General features: G+C 40.8%; 1 protein-coding gene across 1 annotated transcript in view; it reads left to right on the top strand.

The window, feature by feature from the left end:
- doc2b (double C2-like domains, beta) overlaps positions 1-20,952 on the top strand; it is a 216,895-nt gene that overhangs the window by 160,093 nt on the left and 35,850 nt on the right. Inside the window, exons 11-12 of the mRNA XM_088907213.1 lie at positions 4,364-4,443; positions 15,425-15,448. Coding sequence (XP_088763339.1) covers positions 4,364-4,443; positions 15,425-15,448 — 104 coding nt within the window. The remainder of the gene's footprint in view (positions 1-4,363; positions 4,444-15,424; positions 15,449-20,952) is intronic.

Genomic DNA, 20,952 nt, shown 5'->3' with positions numbered 1-20,952 from the left:
ATAAATTTCAACAATTAACAATAATTTTACACATAGGAATCAGACAAGACCACAAAAAATGAAAAGCTACAAATGAAAAAATCATAATCGTATTTTCAGTATGAAATAAGACGCACTGTCAAAATGATAACATTGCAAAGTTAGTCTCAGATTGGGCCTCCCTGAGCATTAATATATTCCAGGTGGTGTTGATGCACAGGCCTGATCCGCCTCTGCATAGACTGCTGTGAGATGTGGGATGACGGTCACCATTGTCTCCTGTTCATGGCTTTGACAAGCTGGTCCCTCAGATTTTTTTTTTAACTCAAGTCAGGAGAAAAAGCTGGTCATGCCAAGACCTTAGTTTTGTTTTCTTGATGTTGTCCTTGATGTTGTAATCTCACCACTATGTCCTAAATTACACTGGAACTCTCTGGGTCAGGGTCTAGTCAGTATTTCCAAAACCTGGACTCCAGCCTCATGCTGTTCAGGTATAGAACCAATGCTGCATGCAGTTTCAGTACAAGTCATTGTGCCACAATCTCTTTTGTGAGCACTATACAAATTTATTTTTATTGTAAATGTGGCAAATTTAAGTTCTGAAGAGAAAAGCACAACAGTACGAGGATCTCAGTAATTTATCTTAGTGTAATAGTACCGCCCCTTATAGTATTAAGTGAGCATTAAGTGAATATCATGAGAATGGAAAGTCTTGCACAGAAGATCGTTTCTGCTCAGACGACCAGTCACTATCCAGTGTTTGCGGGTCTATTGTGCCTGGACCTATTAAAAGCGACAGGCAGCAGGAACCACATTCTCTGTTTCATCAAAGCTGAAAAAGGATCAACCAGATACATTTTACTGGAGTATTTCAAATATCCAGCTACATCGTATATTTATAAAAAATGTGTATATATTTTTGACAGATTTGTTTCTGTGAAAACCCAGTACTGGCAGCCGTACATGTTTTTAACATTTCATCTGGAAATACTCTCACTTCCTTTTTTTTTTAAACCATCTTTCAGTTATGGTTTATCAAAGGTATGAATACGTTTGGAACTAACTGCGTACCAGCAGAGCTCAGCTTTGTCACAATCAGGATTCCAGACTCCAAATCTGAGACAAAGATCTGAGAGTGGTGCTCAGTTTTCTCCTAACACACACCAGCTCAGGCACAGACTTGGTTTAACATCTCATCTAAAAGATGACACTTCTGTAGCACTTATGTGGCTGTCACCATGCTTGGGCATTGCTTTCAGAAAGTCATGTCCACAGGGAAGAATACTGTTTCCTGGCCTAAGAATACTCTCTTTCCACAGCAAATCAATTTTTCTTCAGTGCCTTCCAACTAAGTACAGATTCAGCATTGCTCTGAATCCTTCAAGTGCCAGTCAGCCCTGAACTACCTACATGAATACACCCTAATCGAGCCAGTACAGCACAGTGGAGTCTGGTGTGATTAAAGAATACTTGTTTCAGCCCACTTTCTTATCATGGTTACATCGCATGGAGATTCGTCTTAATTTCCTCACAAAATCTCCGTCGGCACAGAAACTCCTGGAGGGATGACATATCATCTTGCAGTATTTTACTGATGAGCTCCAGGCATTCGGTTTAATTGAAAATAAAGCATTTTGAACACCTTCAGGCTGTGAAAGATGGACTACAAAAATGCAGTTGTCAAAAACTGTGGCTATTCCAGGTTATTTGCACACTACCTCTCTGGGATGTGTGCTGTTTCCTGTGGTATTCACTTTAGGTTACAAAAGCTGTTAATGTCATTATTAGATCATGTTTTTCTGATATTTTCATATACTGTTTTTTGCAATGGTAATTCTGTATGTCTTTCTAACTTCAATCTTAAAATAAAGTGTATGTGTTATAAAGCATAGCCTGTCTCTCTCAACGTGTCAGTGCACCACTGACACCAATCAAACTGGGACTTGCGATTTAATGAACATCTAGCTAAACAACTCTGTAAAAAAGGCTGTTAGTTATCCTCAATCACAGTGCTGAGCAATTTAAAGCTTGCAAATTTGAGTACAATACCAATTAAGTATTTGAAACCTAGAACTTGCTCTGTTTCACTGCGAAACGCAAAGGCACCCTGTCAGGTCAGGGTTCATTTAATGAGAAGCTGCAGCAAACTCTGTCCTCTCTTAAAAAAAATAAAAATCTTGGGCTAGCTGAGACCTCATTATGCAGATTGACTGCATGCCAAACAAATGTTGGTCCATTTTCGTTTTGTTCACTGCGGATAAAGGTGATTGATTTAAGTGAAAATGCCGCCCCATGCTGTTTCTCTATGACTGGTGACAGTTCACTACCACTGTTAAGCTTCTAAGTCTGAGATTGGAAGGGCAGTGGCCAGTTAGCTGCCTTGTGATAATGCCATTAGCACAGAACAGCTGGATAGAATCCATCAAAGTCAGGTTCCATGTAGTAAATGTCTGAACAACGATGGGATTTGAGCTCAAAACATGACCTTTTTTCTGGGTGTTTATAGTTTTGACATTTCCAGTTCTCTATATACCCACCCAGGGCTGCTCTCCTGAGGCAACAAATCCTGGGCTTTTGTGGATTAACAGGGGGATATTACCACCTACTGTACAATGGAAAAGGTCATTCCTGGTTTCAGGAAAAAGAGGGGAAGCACCAAGCAAAATTGTGTAATCAAGTTTCCCTCAAACCTCTTCAGTGAAACAAAACTATGTACAGCCTATGTACCTTACTGTCCTGTGTTCTTTTACTGGTTGTGCTATACTCCCTAATAATAGTTATCCTTGCATAGCATTTATTCAAATATTGTCAGTTTACAATTTTTGTCCTTTAGCTTTTTCAGTTTGGCATCTTTTATATTTTGTTAAGTGACATTTTTTAGTTTTATTTAGAATTATTTAATAATGCTAACCAGATATCTCATAAAAAACAACTTCCACAACTCTTAATTCCAGAACATTAAGAGGGGAAATACATTTGCGTTGCACGCATCACGTGTTATGATACTGTTCAATGAAGCCTGTTGCTTTTAAGCCTTTGTGACACCAGCATGTCACCTCTCCGCATTCTCTGGTGAGGTTTCAAAATGCTGTTTTCTGCTGTCTCGTGCAGAATAGAATCCCCAGTATGCTGTGATCACTACTGTATCAGTTAGCACACTGAGAAGTGGATGTGAGCTTTTTGTTTTGCACATGTTTTTGCATAAGTCTACGTCTGTCTGATATAAACATTCTCACTTCGGAGCAGGTTGGCACATAAACCTATAATGAGTATCTGTGTGGATCATGAGTGTCTCATCATTATGGACTTTGTTTAATTTCTGCTAGGTGTCTATTGTCTGTTTTCTGATTACTGCCTCCTGTCATGAATGAGTTTTCCCTGTGATTTGTTATTTCTTTATTTAGAGCAGTTTTGCATTGCTGAAGTTAATCTAAGCAGGGTGTAACAAAGTGTGCACTTCAAAGCAATCACCAATCAGGCTTATTGTTACTTTAGTCTTGCTCAAGTCTTTTTCCAGTGTGTATTTCTTTAGAATATATTGTAGGACCTCAACAATAACATAACCTTTGTTTCCTTGCAATTTTCTTCTTTAGCTATGCTTTCAAAACAAGTTACCATTATTTAGGTCCTTTGCCATTCTTTGACCCCGCGAGCGGCGCTTTTTATTTTCCCGTATTGTATATAACTTCAAAGAATATGCTTTACTGGAACATGCAACTTCTTGGTTATGTCAAAGCGAACGTGGTATGTATTCCAATAAAAGTATTAACATGAACTCTGTGGAATCTACATGTCATTGTAATAATGAATAGCTTTGTATGCATTTACTAAGTAATTACTTTGTAAATACTCTGTAATTGGAAGTACTTTGAAGTCAAATGTTACTAAACAGTCACAGCTCCTTCAGTAACTGTAATTGAAACACAACCTTGTTTAATCCCAGGGGTGTCTGTTAATGCTGTTACAAGATGCTACAGCCTTTCTGTACCCAAAGCTGTTAAGGAGACGTGCTAGAGTATTTATTGAATTAATGCCATCTTCAGTTCAGAGCAGAAAACAAAATACAAAATAAATTCAAGTATATTGAGGTTGGAATCATGGCAGTGGACGTGTGAAACAGTTTGACAATTAAATCTATACATACAGTATATTGTGTTTTTCTTAAGATTTGATATTCTGCAAATTGAACGCTGCAGCAAAGCATTGTGAGCATGAAAGAATAAGAAATCATCCTCAAACAAGACTGAGTTTTACTGTGGTTCGTCCAGGCTTTCTTTAAAAAATCTCCGGTTTCCACAGTGGCTGAATGACAGCTTGAGAAGCCTTCCGTTCACTCTTTTCTAATTGAGATAGATCCCTTATCTCCTCTCTTTGTCTTTTACAGCAACCCTGGGGACTTTGGACTTCAGTCTGCTGTATGACCAAGAAAACAATGCCCTTCACTGCAGCATCAACAAAGCCAAGGTACAGTAGGCATGAAATTGAAATTGTGTTGACCCAGAATGAGGCCAACACTGTAGATTTTGAGCATGGGCGTTACTGGGGGCCCATACAGTGTTCTTTGCTTTACCTTGCTACTGTATGTGACATGTATCCAAGTTGACATTAGGCTGCTGGCTCCATATGTTGCTGTCTGAGCTGCTCTTGGTCTAGTCTCGCCAGCTGTAGGTAGTTAGGGCTGTTATTGAACCACACAATGCAGCCAGGTCAACAGGCAGGACCATAGCTTCACACTAGACTCTCTGGGGGGGTTGCTCTGCAGCACAGGGTCCTGCCCAATTTAACTGAACAGCCCTGAGAAAAATGTAGCCATGAGACATTGCCAAGCTCAGTATGGGGCAGACAAAAGTGCATTCCTTTTCTGGCATGGCCTTCTTGTTTGTACAGGACTAGACTCAGTTGTCCAAGCAGAAAGGTGTTATCTATTACCCAGTCACAGGAGTAGTGTGTGAGTATTCCACTATTTTGGGCCACTGTCCTTTTTAAGGAGAGAGATCTTCTAAGTCATATTACCTGATATAAACTCTGTGCCTTTTACTATAGCTGAAATGTAGCAATAATATGATTTTTTTCAATGTACCTTGTACCTTTGTATTATTTATCAAGTTTGAAGAGCTCTGTGCTAGATGGTCTGAAAACTGTAGACTATTCATAAAAATGTATGAGCATGTTGCCCAGTTAGAACACGAGCAATTTTCCTAAAGTCTGACCAAGATGCAGATAGAAAGGCTACAAACACAAACCAATGTGTTTGAATAAAATGCTGATATCTGCATTAGCCACTGTGTGATAATCAATAGAATAACTGTTCCCATTTGTCACTGTAGTCAAATGCAGCACTAGTAGTAGGGCAAGCTCTTTCTTCTCCACAGACTTACAAACACCTTTAAAAAAACATGGTTCCCAGAATCTCTGTTCATCACCTTGTTGCTGCTTCAGAAAAATGTATAATGATGCAGTGCTTTTCAGTCCACTGAAAGGAAATCTTTTTTTTCAGTTCATTTTGTTTGCCATTTCTCAGCAGCAGACAATTTTCTCAGACAATGAAAAGACGCTTACAAGACACATTTGTGAGCTCCATTTAAACATCGTCCTGTTCTACTGTGATAAAATTGTGAAGATTTTTCAGACTCACCTAACTGCCTTCCTTGTGAATCATACAAACCACAATACCATTTATGAAAGAAAAAAGTTAAATAGTTCACATTCTTTTTGAAATAATGTAGTTGTGTTGCTGACTATTTGGAAACCTCAGTGAGTTAGGCTGGAAGGAACAAATATGATCAATGTGTTTAGTTGCTCACTTTAAATATAAACTCACAAATAATAAAATAAGATCATTTTTAGTGCTGACCTACTGTATATAATAAAAATGTAAATTTTGTTAGTCAGAAGTTTTTTTTATTTCAAAGTTATATCTTTTCATTTCTGGTAAATTTTAGTGTCATCTGTAAGATTAAAAAAGATCAAAATATCAAGAATAATTGACCCTAGAGAGCCGGGTTTGGAGAAAGCAGCTGAGCTGTGGGAGGGGAGTTTTCCACCCTGGTCCCCCTCACACAGCACAATACTGCAGCTCCGTGCTGCTGCAGCCCTTGCACTCGAGACTAATGAAGTGTGCCAGTCAGTCTCCCGATGCGCAGTCATGTGGCAGATTCGGTTCAGCCAACAAAAAAACAGGTTTCTGCTGCAGGTAGACAGACCCCTGACATGGCTGTGTGGTTCTTGCATGTTTCTCGCAGACCTGCGTCATCATCACCACCTGTTCAGATCAGCTCCTGTCGCCAGCCTTAGGACTGCGATGTGACTATAGTATCAGAGGCACTGACTGATTCTCCCCCTATCCACCACTCTAACACTGAGGGGCTTTCAGTTCACAGATTGTAAGCCTCGCCCTCTGTTTATGTTTTTACACAATGAGAAGCAACTAGTGGACCCGTTTTAAAATAATATTACCTACATCTGTAAGTCTGTTTCTTTCTCCCAGGCACTGTTGTTTTTCTAAACCAGAAATACACTTCTTTTGAAGGAAAAGAAAAAAAAACAATTGCAACTCAATCCAGACATCAAAACCATCAAAAAACCAAATTGTCAAAATAATTTATTAATGAACATGCCCCAAGAAAACAGCTGCAGTTCCCACCTTGATTTTATTTAGCTATTGAAATAACAGTGGCATCGCCAGCTGAGGAGAACCCCTTGGAGTTTTTCTCTTGGGGAGTTGGTGATTGCTCGCTGTCACCTCTGCCTGACAGGGTTGGCTGTGCATCAACGAACAGGCTGGCTGGAGGGGGTGTCTGCAGGGAAGAATACATATAAATCACAGGGTGGAGAATCTGGCTCTGCTGATACTGATCAGCCATTAGAAAACTGCCCATATTCTGATTTATCCTCCCCCTCGGTGTTAATTGAAATCCAAGATTTGCAAACTGAGGTCATCTCTAAATTCCTAAACAGAAGAACCTTCTCCTGTGTCTCACTTTTCCCTATCTGTGGTCATTCCCTCAGTGTCCACTCCTCGCTGATTATGTCCTATTCAAACCACAGTGCAGGACTGTAAGTGTCTGTAGGCTAGGGGTCTGCAGCTACAATCCCAATGAGTAACAGTCCTGTACACCTTATAGAGATTCTCAGTGTCCAATTTGTTACAAAAAAGAAAAAAAAAACAATTTGTACTAATTAAACCGCAATCAAATGTGATGTTTAATATAATATGCAGTCAGTATCCAGGCATCAGTGCTTGGTTTTTATTTAGTTTAATATATGAAAGTCATGTGGAATAAAAACATAGTCTTTCTGCACTATGTTTTGAAACAGAACACATAAGCTCTTGATTTCTATTTGAGTGGGACAGGCTCTTCAGTGAGGAATTTTAAGACTTGCTGTGTTGAATCCAAACAAAACCCACTTTAAGAGTGCTGCCTGTTCAGAAGGAAATGAGTGAACTGTTCAAGCCAGCTCCTAAAGCAGTGGTATATTCCATAGGCAGAGGGCTGGGACTGGTCTGCCTGGACCCTGGCAGTGATGTAATTGAGGGACTTGCTTCTCCTCCAATCAGTACTAACTCTCCAGCAAGGCACCGTCGAGCTTGGAATGTGTCAAAAGACTAATGTTTTCATTGATGGGTGGGTGAGAGGAGCATGCCTACCAATCCTCTCCCTGTACAGTAAGTGAGAGCGTGTGTGAGCTGAGAGGTGAAAGAACACATTGGTGATTCCACATTGCGTGCAAAATAAAATTGAAAATGCCTTAAAACTTCAATAAGTTGCAGGATCCCCCACCATCTCCATGTTCTTTGTATTTTCTTGCTTCTCAGATACTGCATGCACACACATCACATTCTCTGTCCTCTTTTGGGGGTGAAACGTATTCGCTAAACCAGGATAGCAATCACAACAGCTGTCAGTTCTGCTGAAGCAACTTATCTTCCACGATTCATCACAGCTTTTCAAAGCCCAGCATCGATCCCTCGCTCCAGACTTGATGGAGCTCCCCGTCAATAGCAGCACTGTGAGAGGCGGCAAATGAAGATTACATGCAGTGGCTTGCAGATTATACTGAGGGCAAAGTGCGCCAGACTGATACAAGCCTTTCACTAGGACCACTATTTCAGAAACACCTCTGTCAATAGTACATTTATCTTGCACAGCAGATAGAGGGTGGCAACCGTGATTTCGTTTTTGCAGATTCATTTTTGTGGCAGGCTTGACAAATGCTGGAATATGTATGGTACATTTTCTTTAAATACCATGTTGAAGACATTATGCTCTTGGTTTCTGAGCAAAGCTGCCTTGGTCTCCAAGTGAAGGTTCTCATATGTCAGTAAAGACAAATTTATTTGCCCTCCAGCATAACATATGTAAATGAAGCCTTGGACAAAAAGGTGGGAATGGAAAGTTGGGAGAAAAAAACATTTGTATAGTGGTGACTGTCAGCTTCTTAGTTGTGCTGTATTCATTGTGTTTGTACATTTTGTCATATGAGCAACCAAGTGTAAATTCAAGAAAAATGTCTGTTTTATTTAAGAAAATGTCCTGTTTTAGGAAACTGACCATTTCCTCCTTTCTTCCCAACATGTTACAAAGTTCAAATCCAATTTAAAATGCATCCAGGATCTGACGTAGGCCGATAATTCTGAAACCAGTCTCTCTCTACCTAGCTAGATCGTACAGTATGTTCGGCCATTTGATTTGAGTCCACTCACTGAAGGAGAAAACCCTAGGAGGTGGCAGGATATCCCAAAGGATATCCGTCTGGGCATCAATCCTCACAGGACTGGAAAAACAGGACTGAAGCCCAAACTGACGTCTCTTGTTTACCTCTTGGAGCTCAGATTTAAATGCCTTGTGGGGGTTTTGTTAACATTTATATTTATATTTATACGAAGATTGCAAAGAGATTGTATGCTTTTATAAGGAAAGTCAAACACAAAAAACATCTTTTCCCTCCCACCCTTTATTCCACCCAAAATTTACATTCCGTGCACTTCTCAGATAACAGCTGTAACGACTGGGTGCGTGGAGTGTAAACTCTCTGATACAACTTCTACCTGCAGATGATTTAAGCAGCTGCAGGGAACTCAGGGTGTACTCCAACACCAGTGTATATGGCCTTAGAGGATACCTGTTTGTAATTTAATTCACTCGATCTTCTGCCCGCCCTGCAATTACTAGTAAACTAATCTGCAGATGGGACATCTACCTAATAAGTCTGTAAGTCATAACAGTAACCCCCACTTGTGAGTAAGTTATCTTGTCTGTGCTGCCTGGATGAAGCTTTAGAAGACAGAAAAGAAAAGAAATATGCCTGCGAGACACAATTATCAGTGGCTGCTGACCCCTTTCCACAAACTAGTACATTTTTTGATAGAGCGCATGGGTCTTCCTATATAGCATTTATTCCATAATAAAATAATAACCCTATGGCCACTCTGTAGGGATTTTGCATTTGACCTTTCAGAAAGATCAGAGGTCAAGGGTTGATTAAGTTTCAGACCTCTGCAATATTCAATTTTAGGGAAAACGTCCACATTTCGTGACAAATCCAATACAGCGTCCGAGCCAAGCACTGACGCAGCTGCCCGTAGACCTTTTAAATCCTGTTGGATTTCATGAGTTTTCGCTCCGGGGGTTTGCATATTCTGTTTTTTTATAACCAAAACAATATTGTCCTAAGAAACCTTAGCCCCCTAAATTTGCAGGGATCACAAAAGTGTTGCTTAAAACTTGACATGGAGGGGGATCTGACTCCAATAGATTATGATAATACTCATAACAATCAGCCATCCTCCTTCGTACTGCGTCCCAGATTGTCTAATGGGTTTTATTACATACTCTGTCATAACTGAGACTCTTTGGACTGTAAGTTAGAAGGCACTGATAAGATTTAATTATTTTCCACATTTGTTGCACAGAAGTCCCGCTACATTTACTGTGCCATGGAGGCATTTAAACTAATTGTGACACACAGAAGGGACTGAGGAAGATATATTGTAGCCGGCATGCCAGACACAGACGGTAATCGTTTTCATCTTCGGCTAATGGGTGTACGAGGAGGAGGGGATGAGCGGCAGTCATCCTGATCAAAGGCGCATGTCAGCATCTTTGCGTCTACACACTCTTCACCTCTTGATATTTTTTGATGCGTTTATTTATCACACCTCTTTCTCTCTCCTTTCCGACGGTGCAGGCTGTCCCCAGCACCGCACACACAGTGCAGCTACATGTCACCTTTACTGCTGCAAGCAGAGATCTCCCGAATATAAATCAGAATTAGCACAGCCCCGAGGCTGTCTCCCGTTAATATTTCATTAAACTATATGAGAATTTGCACTTCTCTGCTGACAGCAGTTGGCAGGTTGGTGGGGGTTGCTGAATTATGAAGCTGTCATCCATGGCGATTATTTTAAATTAAAATATAAATAAGTGAATAAATGTTGTTTGTTCAGTGAGAACTTGTGTGCCTGTTTGTCTTGTACCTTTATCCAAAGTGCCTCAGCTTTTAGAGAATATAATCTGTGACTTCTGCATTGTCCAAGACAAAGAGACTGAATACATGAAGAAAGTGGCAGGATCCATTCCCGTGTGCTGTGATTACCGTTTTACAGTGGCCGGAAGAGACTCACGTATACACAAGTCTGACTTTTCAGACACGCACGTTTCAGAGCACATTAAGGCATTTTATTACATTAGCTGGCTTATTGTTTTCAACTGTCAAAAACAGTGCTGGTTGTTTGTGTCTTTGACGATTATGAACGGTAGTATCAAATCCCTTTGTAGTCTTATCTGTTAAAGACTTAAAAGGTTTGGTTCCTTAAGCTGGTCAGTGTAGAACTTTACTTTAAGATCCGTAGTGTTTCTAGTTGCTATTCTCTAGACTGATTCCAGAGCTGCAATATCTGTTCTTCAGCTTAGTGACCATTTTATTGTATACCTAGTAAAAAATCAAAATATATATTCAAATCTTAATAATATCTAGTTTTGTTTTAATTACTCCCCCACATTGTCCAGCATATGTAAATATGCTTTGCCAATATAAGCACCTCAGTGTTTTGCATAAGTAGCTTTTTCACCTGTGATAATTGCAGCCAGTAATTGATCTGCTCTTTGGTTTCCATTCATGCCTATTGATGGCATCAGGCGACACAATGCTGGCATACATGGGAAAAATATTCAGAAATGATTTATTTGACAGTATCAGTCTGTTTTTCCCCCCAGTGGCCATGCAAAGCATATCTTTTGAGCTTCGTCTATGAGCTCTCTGTGTTCATAGATGTTTTTCAACATATGTTCTTTTCCAAGTTAATAATGTCAACTGAACGATGGGGACCTCAGCCTGATCTTCCAGGTAGTTTCTTGCTATCCCATTGAGGTATTAGTGCTGAAGTAGTAGTATGACAGTATGCTGAGCTACAGTTTCTCTCTGTGAAGGTTGTAGACACTTCAGTGCTGTCACCTCCCTTGAGTATCAGTTCACCTGGCGATTGACTGAGGTCTGAATTACATCTGTAAGTGTTTCAAAATGAAGTAACCAGCAATTTAAAGTACAAAATTGGGAGCTGTGAAACATCTAATATGAGCCACTTTTAGCAATGTCTGCATGTGACATCAATTACAATCCAGTAGAAAAATGAGTCATCCCATATTTTCCACAAGAAACTTAAAAACATCCACCCATTTTCTAAATGCTTCATCCAATTCAGTGTCATGGGGGAGCCAGCGCCTGTATCTGTAAGCTATGGGAGCAAGGCAGGGTCAGCCCTGGATGGGATGCCAGTCCATTCCAAAATCTTGGAGACTGGTCAAGGATTATATCGCTGTATATGGATTTCACTGTCAAGAAAAGTTTTTTAAATCATACAGATATGCGAGACCTGTTTTTAAGATTTACTATATATATAAAATATTATATATTTTTATTTCAGGAGGCTGATTGGGCCCTGGGTTCAATTCCAGACCTGGGGTGCAGTCTGTGTGGAGTCTGCATGCTCTCTCTGTGTTTGTGTGAGTTTCCTCTGGATACTCCAGATTCCTCCCCAAAGACATACTGGTACCTGTAGATGAATTGGCTTCTGGGGAAACTGGCCCTGGTGTGGGTGTGTGCCTTGTGATGGACTGATATCCTACCTTGCACCTGTTGCTTGCCAGGATAGGCTCCGGCTTCTTTGCGATTCTGTATTGGATGAAGCAGTTTGAAGACTGATGGATGTTTTCATTTAATCCTCTATTTAAGCAGATAAATTAAGAATGATTTCTCATTTACTATGACAACCGGAATTTATATCCCCACAGGATATTTTTGACAAATGTGATTAAAAAATCTTTATTTTATAAATCAGATAAATAATGATAGTAATGTGCTTATGAACAGTTAGACTGTAATAGTAGCTAAGCATTCTACAATGCATTTTCCTTTATAAAATTACACTCTCTCAAGATGATTATAATGCAGAGCTCTTTCCTGGGGCTTGAGAGCTGTAACAGGGGAGCACAGTGTGTGGTGTGAACTTTTAAAAGCATGGCTCTCTGCAGTGCTTGTTCCTCTCCCACAGACTCACACAGTGTAATACGATTACATGTTAGAAATGTTAAAAGCCGTAAAGAAAGAAATACCACCTGCATAAATGCTCAATTGTGCCGTTTGACCATGTACAGTACGTAGGGGATCAGTGATTGATGTGGGGCTTTTTATAGACACACATCCTCAAAATGTCACTTGGAGAAAAGTCAATTGTAGTAAAATGTGTTTGCTCAAAATCTGAATCTGCAACCCTTACAAAATTATACCATAATGCAGGAGAATTATTCCTTTTTCTGATGTGCAAAAACACAACTTGGATGGTTAACAAAGCCACTAATAACATGAAACATGATGAATGCTTGCACTGAGATTACCCGACATGCAGTAGACCAGCCTGTTAACAGATAATACGACTACATTTAGCTCAACGACCTTCTGAGAATCTCGCCCCAGTTATTTAATTAAGTGGCAGAAGAAAATAGCACAAATGACTAAAATTAGGCAATGGGACCTTTTGTATTCATTACCAATTGATTTCAGCTGTGTCCGTGCTGGACCTGTCTGAACCACTGAAAGGGCCTTTCCGATGTAGACTGAAGAGCTCCTGGCTCTGTGAGAAAATATGTTTCAGCTTCCATGTGGAGAATAATTCCAGTTGTGCTGAATTCAGCCTGTGAGAAGGTCTGCATTAATAAAGATTTCTTCAGTCATACGGCTGTTCAGTCCTGCTGCTGGAGGTCCTGTGTGTCTGTGGGTTTTCTAGATTTCTTTAAAGCAGTGGTCCCTGGAGATCTGGGAAAAGCTCTTAAATTGGTCCTGTTAAGCCAGTAACCAGCTAGTTTTATTGTGAAGAGCTGTATGGAAATGAACTCCTGAAACACTGGCTCTCCAGTAACAGGATTGGACAGCCAAGGCATCGGATATCCCAGTGTTACTGGCAAATATTGATGTTGATGGCTATAATGTGATGATTAAAGACTCAAAACCCTGAAGCTTGGACAGATACAGATGATGAAGAGTAGTGCAAAGCTGCACACTGCATGTCAGGTATTAATTTACAGTTTATTTTGTGCCTAAGCTTTATAGACTCATAGCAAAACACACATCTTATTTCAGCTTCTAAATATAAATCAAACATAAAACAGAAATCGACCAGACCTACATATGTTCTGGTTAATATAGAAACTACTTTCCACTCCACCCCCCATCCCCCAGTTAACAGATATATCACTCAAAGTATTTGCAAGAATACCTAGGATTAATATTCTCAGGCACTCCTGGTTGCTTGGTTTTATTTTCATAACAAGGATAAGTCCCACTTTTTAACTCAGCAGGATATTTAGATCTTTTACTATATGTTACCACTCAGACATTCTCAAATACTTAAGGCCTGCCTGTGGCATGAACCTTCCACCATAACCCACTGGGCTATATCCCACATACAGTAAGTGTTTCTCAAATGGGCTTCAGCAAGGTCACACTTAAACACAGCTTTAGGATATGAATCACTCTAAAGAAAGCTCTTAACTTTGAAGCTGGAAATGATCAGATCAGCGTACTTCCCAATGCACAACCAATCGCAGAATCTATTAGGTAAATCTACAGCAAGGGAACCCTCTCTGAGCTCTCCACTCTCTGTGATTCCTTGTCTCCTAGATAGAGACCTAAGCAAGGGTTTACCCGGTGTATCTGATTATCTGTAAAGGCTCAAACAAAGTTTGAGGGAAGGTATTGTAGATCACAGAGGCACCATGCAAAAAGACAGGTGTCTACAAATTGCTGTATCACCATAGAGGCACAATGGGTCAGATCTGGACTGTGGCACAGATATCACTTGTGGAACACTTGCCATTTATAAAGAGAGCAACTGCAAAGACAGTGCACTCAAATCCTTGTAGCAATAACAGCTCTAGTGACATACATTCCCGTTTAAACCTCATCTAGCTCCCACACTCAGATTCAGGTGTTTAAATGAACCTTGTGTCTGAGGCTGCAGACGCTGTCTGTCAAACATTCTGAGGGCCCATATTCAGCTGCATTGCATCATCTTTGAGAGTAGACAGGAGGGATAGCTTCTTCAGGAATTGTGGGTAGTGCAGTTTTCAGACTCATAAATTAGTGTCAGTGTACCTTCTCAAACCTGCTTCAAGTACTGTCTTTAATCATTGATCCATACATTTTCTAACCGCTTCTTCCAATTCGGAGTGGCAGGGGAGCCAGAGCCTATCCCAGCAAGTAACAGGCTCGAGGAAGGGTACACCTTGGACAGGATGCCAGCGCACAGCAGAGCGACACAAACAAACAAACACACACTCACACCAGGACCAGTTTTCCCAAAAGCCAGTTAACCCACCAGCATGTCTTTGGACTGTGGGAGGAAACTGTAGCACCCGGAGGAAACCCACGCAAACGAAGGGAGAACATACAGGCTCCACACAGACAGCACCCCAGGTCTGGAATTGAACCCAGGGTCCCGGCGGTGCGAGGGGGCACTGCTGACCACTGTGCCACCATGTCGCCCATCTGTACTGTATATCTATATAAATACTTGCATGTTGCCATTTTCTTCTGAGTACATTAGGCATACTGTACTTTGAACATGAATCTCTTCATGCTGCATTAAGCTTCCTTTGAAATGCCCTCGACTTCTCTAACTTCACGGGTGTAGCAGACAGTGGAGTGACTGCTCTCTGCGTGTGTGCCCTTGCTCGCTTGTCCTGATCGGGCAGCATGCCAAACCAGCCCCCACCCCCCTTCCAGGGCAGGGCTGAGAGCCACACGCCACTCTCCCTGGTGTTCGCTAGCACTTGATTGTAACATCTCACACTGTTTTCTTTTTCCTCTGTTTATTCTCTCTCCATCTGCTCGCCCCCCTCTCTCTCTCTTTCTCGCACGCACTCTCCCTGCATGGCTGGGCGGAGAACAGCTCCCAAAACCCAGGTACAGGAAGGTAAGAGGCTCAGACACACGGCCTCCCGTAGTCAAACCCAGCCCCCCCTCCTGCCAGTCCTGCTCCAGTTTATCATCCTCAGTCAAACCTGCTGCCCCCGTTACACCCCAGCCGACTGCCAAAAGCTTTAAAGTGCATACATTTAACCCCAAAGAGCTTTTACAAAAGATGCACACCTGTTATTTCTATATACTATATGTTTGGCTTGTGCATCTAAAGGAAAATCTTAGTAATATAATTTCAAATTCCTTTACAGATTGACAACCATATGGGTGGAATTTACACTTTAAAGCCTTTAGCCCTTTAGAAACTTGACATCTCAAAGTGATTTAGTTTAACTCTATATAATAGGGGTGGCTAAACCTGGTAGCAGAAAGAGACAATCAGGCAGGTTTTATTTATTCCCCTTAATCATTAATTTATTAAGATTTGGAACAATTTTGTTTTAACTGCTTACACAGACTATCTGTTAAGTATTAGAGATTATTTGAAATAAAACTGCCAACACCCTGTAGCTCACAGGATCCACAGTTGGCCATTCCTGTCTTAATTGAACTAATTATCTTGCTACATTGATCAAGGAGTTTCAGGTCTTTACAGATTGATGACAGCATGACCTGTAAGACCCTATAATGACCAGGGTTGCCACCCCTTTATAGATTATTCCCACCACCAGTTGGTGTGTTATTCAATCGGGTTTCCCCACTTGTACACTGTCATTTGACCTAAACATTATATATTTTCTCTTCCCTTTTTTAGCAATGTGCTCATTTTAAAATCCAGTTTCTCCCATCCTTAGGTTCTGTGTATGTAAGTTCAAGCCAGATGTTTTCAAGTTAATGTCATCTTAGTTTCAGGCAAAGAAAACGATGATATTTCTTTTCTAGACGTGTCATTAAGATCAATGCTTCCGTAAAAGACAGAATTTGGTTTTATAAAAGTAAGACAGAGGTAACACCAACTCATAGCTGTGCTATGCCCCAATGCATAAACGCAGAACTCACTTTGAAAGGCTTTAAACAGCTAACAAGGTTTTAAGGTCCTTTGGGTTGTTTAGTTCACCACATTTCCAATCATTTTTTATTTTGATGGAAGTTTAAACAAGAAAGGAAAACAGCAAAACTTACCTCTGTGTTAGGTTAATAGGGCTTGAGCTAACTCAGCCAGTACAGTAATTAAACCCCAGATCCAGAAACATATAAAAAACATAATTTTAGTAAATGATATATGGAAATACAAATTATGAACATTCAGCAGTTTTTGTGAGTGACATCACAACAGGCCAGGCAACGGGTGTCAGCCCATACATCTGCATGGGATTAATATCTAAGACGAGGAAACCGTCCCGCAAATAAGAGGTAATAATCTCAGAATTTATCTACAAAATAATTCAACAGAACAGCTTTAGTGTTATTAGTTCTTTCACATACTTTAATGTCACTAAATGCTCCTATTGAAAACAAACTGATCATGCTAGATAAAATAAATCTCTTTGTTCCCACACATCAAACAATAAAATATTTTGTATAACTAAAATGTACATAGATGTATTTGTCATAAAGGCCATTTTCTGATGACAGATTTTAGATATTGCTAAAAACATAGTAATATGCAAGCCTAGATAAATATAGGTTCTGTACAACCAGCTGACGTTATGTACATTTCTGATGATTATCAAATATCGGCTACAGGGCCCTGGGATCTGTCTTCTTTATCTGCTGTGGTTTGGGGATTTGTAACGTTTCTGAATGTACAGTTTTGGGGTGCCTTTGAAAAAGAGGTGACTGCAGGTTCTGCAGTTTTGAAACTTTTTTAAATAATTCTATGTGATTTTCACCCCGTCGTGCCAGGAATGACAGCTGTATATTTTCAATCGGACTAGCTTGCTCGATAGCATAGCTAACTATGTAGCGAACTACGGCTTATGAGAGCTACACACTGTAGAAGGAGTTCTCATAACTCTTCATACCATTAACAGTTTGCCGAAGGGGGTCAATTTTATACTGTATTATTGTTTCTGGGGTACAGCCCACGCTGTTCCCCTTGTCCTGCATTTGATGCCTTACCAAGCTATTATCATAGATTTACACTTTGTCTATGTTCTTTCACTCCAGCCATAAAATATCTGCTTCTACTATTTATCCATATAGTGTACATGTTGGCCAGCATTATTGAGGCTGCTGATTCTGCTATGTGATTTATAGAGAGTTCTTAGATAATATTGGCTGTGACTGTGCTGGTTCCACTGTCCCCTGTAGGATTTACTGAGCTGGTTTAACTGGACTGTTGAACAGGTTTAGCATCACACATGTATGCAGTTTCTGCTAGAGAGTTTCAATAAGCTGTCTTACCATAAATGTGCACTTTTTCACCTTATAAGCAACAAGTAAACTTGCAGGCATGTTCACAACGAGTAATCCCATTACTCAAAGAGCAGTCACTGCACCATTGCATGTTCAAGCAACGCATTCATTCAGGAGACATCTGGCACTCAATTTCGGTAATCCGTCTCACCATCCCATTTTTGCTAAAAATCTGATTCAAAATCTTTATTTAAAACAAACTATGGATTGAGGTGTTATAAGGATCATTAAATGCTAATTCGAGTGTAGTGTAACAAATACTATTGGTTCCAGTACTCATTTGTTGTGTTTTTAATATCTCCCAGTATATTAACCAAGCCTTAACTAGATACATTTAACCATCTTTATTGGGCCTTTAATTACTCAGAATGTAAAGAGACCCAAAACATTTGCTGATCTGCACTCTAAAAGACATGATTTTTAAATGCATTAACAGTTAAATAATAAGAGCATCACATCATTTTCAATTTTAATTTCACTCCTGATTCTGAGAACCCCCCCCATAAAAAGGCAAGTGATGAAATTAAAATTCAAGCAACATGCCGGAGAGGTAAGATAATTATCTTGACAAGACTGATTGCGTTTCCGATTTTTTAATAGAATATTTATTTGCTTATTACAGTCATTGCTGAAGGTGCTGTTCACCAAAAACACTTGCTTTCCCTCCTCCCTCCCTCGCGAACGCACCCTGAACATTTCCTCACGCTCGCTCATCCCTCTGCTCCCAGGACAGAGCTCAATGTCTCCATCAATCACCTGTCGCAAACGCTGCAGAGTTAACTCCTTCCTGCCCAGCTCAGGGAGACCAAGCATGAACAGTGTGGGCAGGTCTCTCCTGTCAAAGTGATTAGCCCATGAATATCCACACACAGCCCTGCCATGGATCATTGATTTCTTGAGCCATTGAGCCGGAAAGCAAGGCACAAGTCCCCGTGTCAAATTCTCAGAGGGCTGTTAAGTGTGGGGCGGGGGTATTCAAATTAAACACCACAGTTGCTGTGATACTCAGAGCTCAGCCACTATGGCAGCCGTCTCTTTCAGGCTAAGAAGACATCCATGTCATTATTGTCAATAATGCATTTTGTTTTGTTTGGATTTTATTTTAAGTGTCTAGCCTCCCCAGCTGGTGTGTCTATCCCCAGACAGAATTATGAGAAGAGTCATATTTATAATTGAATAAAAAAACTGAAAGATGAGCCGGAAGACATACGGTTCATATGATAGTGCCTGTTTAATACAGGTTGCGCACAGGCTGGGAGAACTGAAGGCTTGTGGGTGTCCCTTTTAACCCCTGCCCAAGCCAGTCATCTCTTTCTGCAGGCTTATATGTGAGTTTTCAGCACAAGGGTGAAGAGTTGTGAGTGGTGACACTGACATCCTTCATTTTCTAACCAATTCTTCCAGTTCAGGGTCGCGGGGGTACTGAATCCTATCCCAGTGAGCACCTGGTACAAGGCAGGGTACACCCTGGATGGGATGCCAGTCCATGACAGGGCACTCATTCAGACACACAATCAAATCAGGGTCGGTTTTCTCAGAAGCCAATTAACCTAACAAAATGTGCTATTGGAGGAAACCGGTGCATTTGGGGGAAATCTATGTGATCATAGGGAGAACATACAAACTCCACACAGACAGCACCCCAGGAAGTGAACCCAGGGACCCAGCAGCAATGCTAACCACTGTGACACCGTGCTGCCCACCTTTCAATCATAATTACATTAACTGACTCTGTACATTTTTTATTCTTATTTGGACATTTCCGAACTTCTTTGCTTTATTGAAACTACCGCATGAGAAATTAAAAATTTCAGTACAAATGTATCTTCCAGAATGCTGTAGTAATGACTATGCCAGAGACGTAGTCAAAAACCAGGTGAGGTCTTTTAAATCCAAGAGAACCAGACAGCTGCCAAAGTCACGAACAAGCAAGGGTCGAAACCTAAGGTAGCAAACGCAACAGGAGCAGAGGGAAAGCTGAGGCTGAAGCAGACTCCAAGACTGAGCAGTGACTGAGGAGGGAAGCCAGTTGAAAGAGCAGCCTTAAATATCATTGACAACAGGTATGGGTGATAATTACTGAAGCAGCATATTAGTGAGAGTCACAGGACACCTCTGATGCAAGAGGAACATAGCTGGTGATGAGCAGATAGCTGGTGATGGAGAAGGCTATACCAGGGTTCGAGCCCCGACACTGCCCATGTTTTTTGTTGTACTTTACAACCGGAAAAAGATCAAGGCAGACTAACCTTCTTTGGGGTCTTTGCCTAGTTTAAGTGGACGTGAGCCATTTGGGTCTGTGGGGCAGCACCATGTTTTCTTCAAGCCTAGGCAGCTGGTTGTCAGAGAAATGGACAATTTCAGAGATAAAAGGATTTAAATTTGATCAGCAGCTTTTGTCAGGGAGCTCAGGGGGAAATACACAGAGGAAACGCAGGCACCAGAAGAGCCAGCGCTGGGTAAATTGGTATGGATGACTAGGTATGTGAGGCGGGCATTGAGATATCCTGATGTAAGGCACCCATCTGCACTAACACAGGCCGTTTCTTCTTCCTCCCTAATTATGATCAACTGCCTATTCAACAGCAAGATGGCAATCAGGAGAGCATTACAGCAGGCTGCTAATCTGGGCCTCTGCTCCCCTTGTGAAATTAGTGCTGTCTTCTCAGTGGATTTCCTACACACTTGCAGTAGCTGGGTTTGATTTTGAATAAACAGTTATCTGGTTTGACTTGAGGGGTATCGTGTTGGATTATTTTTAATCCAGATAGATTTCATTATGTAAACAATGATCACTTGTCTGGCTTGTTTCTTCCAAGATGGGGCCAGGTGTTACCTGTCTAATGATTTCTTTCTATGTTACTGCATCGTCTTGGTCTTAACACCTCCAATCCACTTGTTTTTCTACACATTCAGGAAACACAGACCCTGTACCGGATGTTCAGTTTTAAAAGAGGTGCATCTTTTACTGAAAGCAACACCAGTGTGGTCCCTGAAAGCCCAGACAGCTCTGGCCGATATAGTGCCACGCTGTCCTCAGTGGCACTCAACCTTTTTGAAACGTATAAACCTATTTGAGCCATCAGCCATCGACACTGGAACTCACAACAGCCAGAAGAAGAATAGCATTGCAGTTCCCCT

The sequence above is a fragment of the Atractosteus spatula genome, chromosome 27, assembly GCF_055471065.1.
Source record: "Atractosteus spatula isolate fAtrSpa1 chromosome 27, fAtrSpa1.hap1, whole genome shotgun sequence".
Lineage (NCBI taxonomy): Eukaryota > Metazoa > Chordata > Actinopteri > Semionotiformes > Lepisosteidae > Atractosteus > Atractosteus spatula.
Note: the sequence above shows the minus strand (reverse complement) of the source record. Positions and strands in the feature narration are given on the sequence as shown.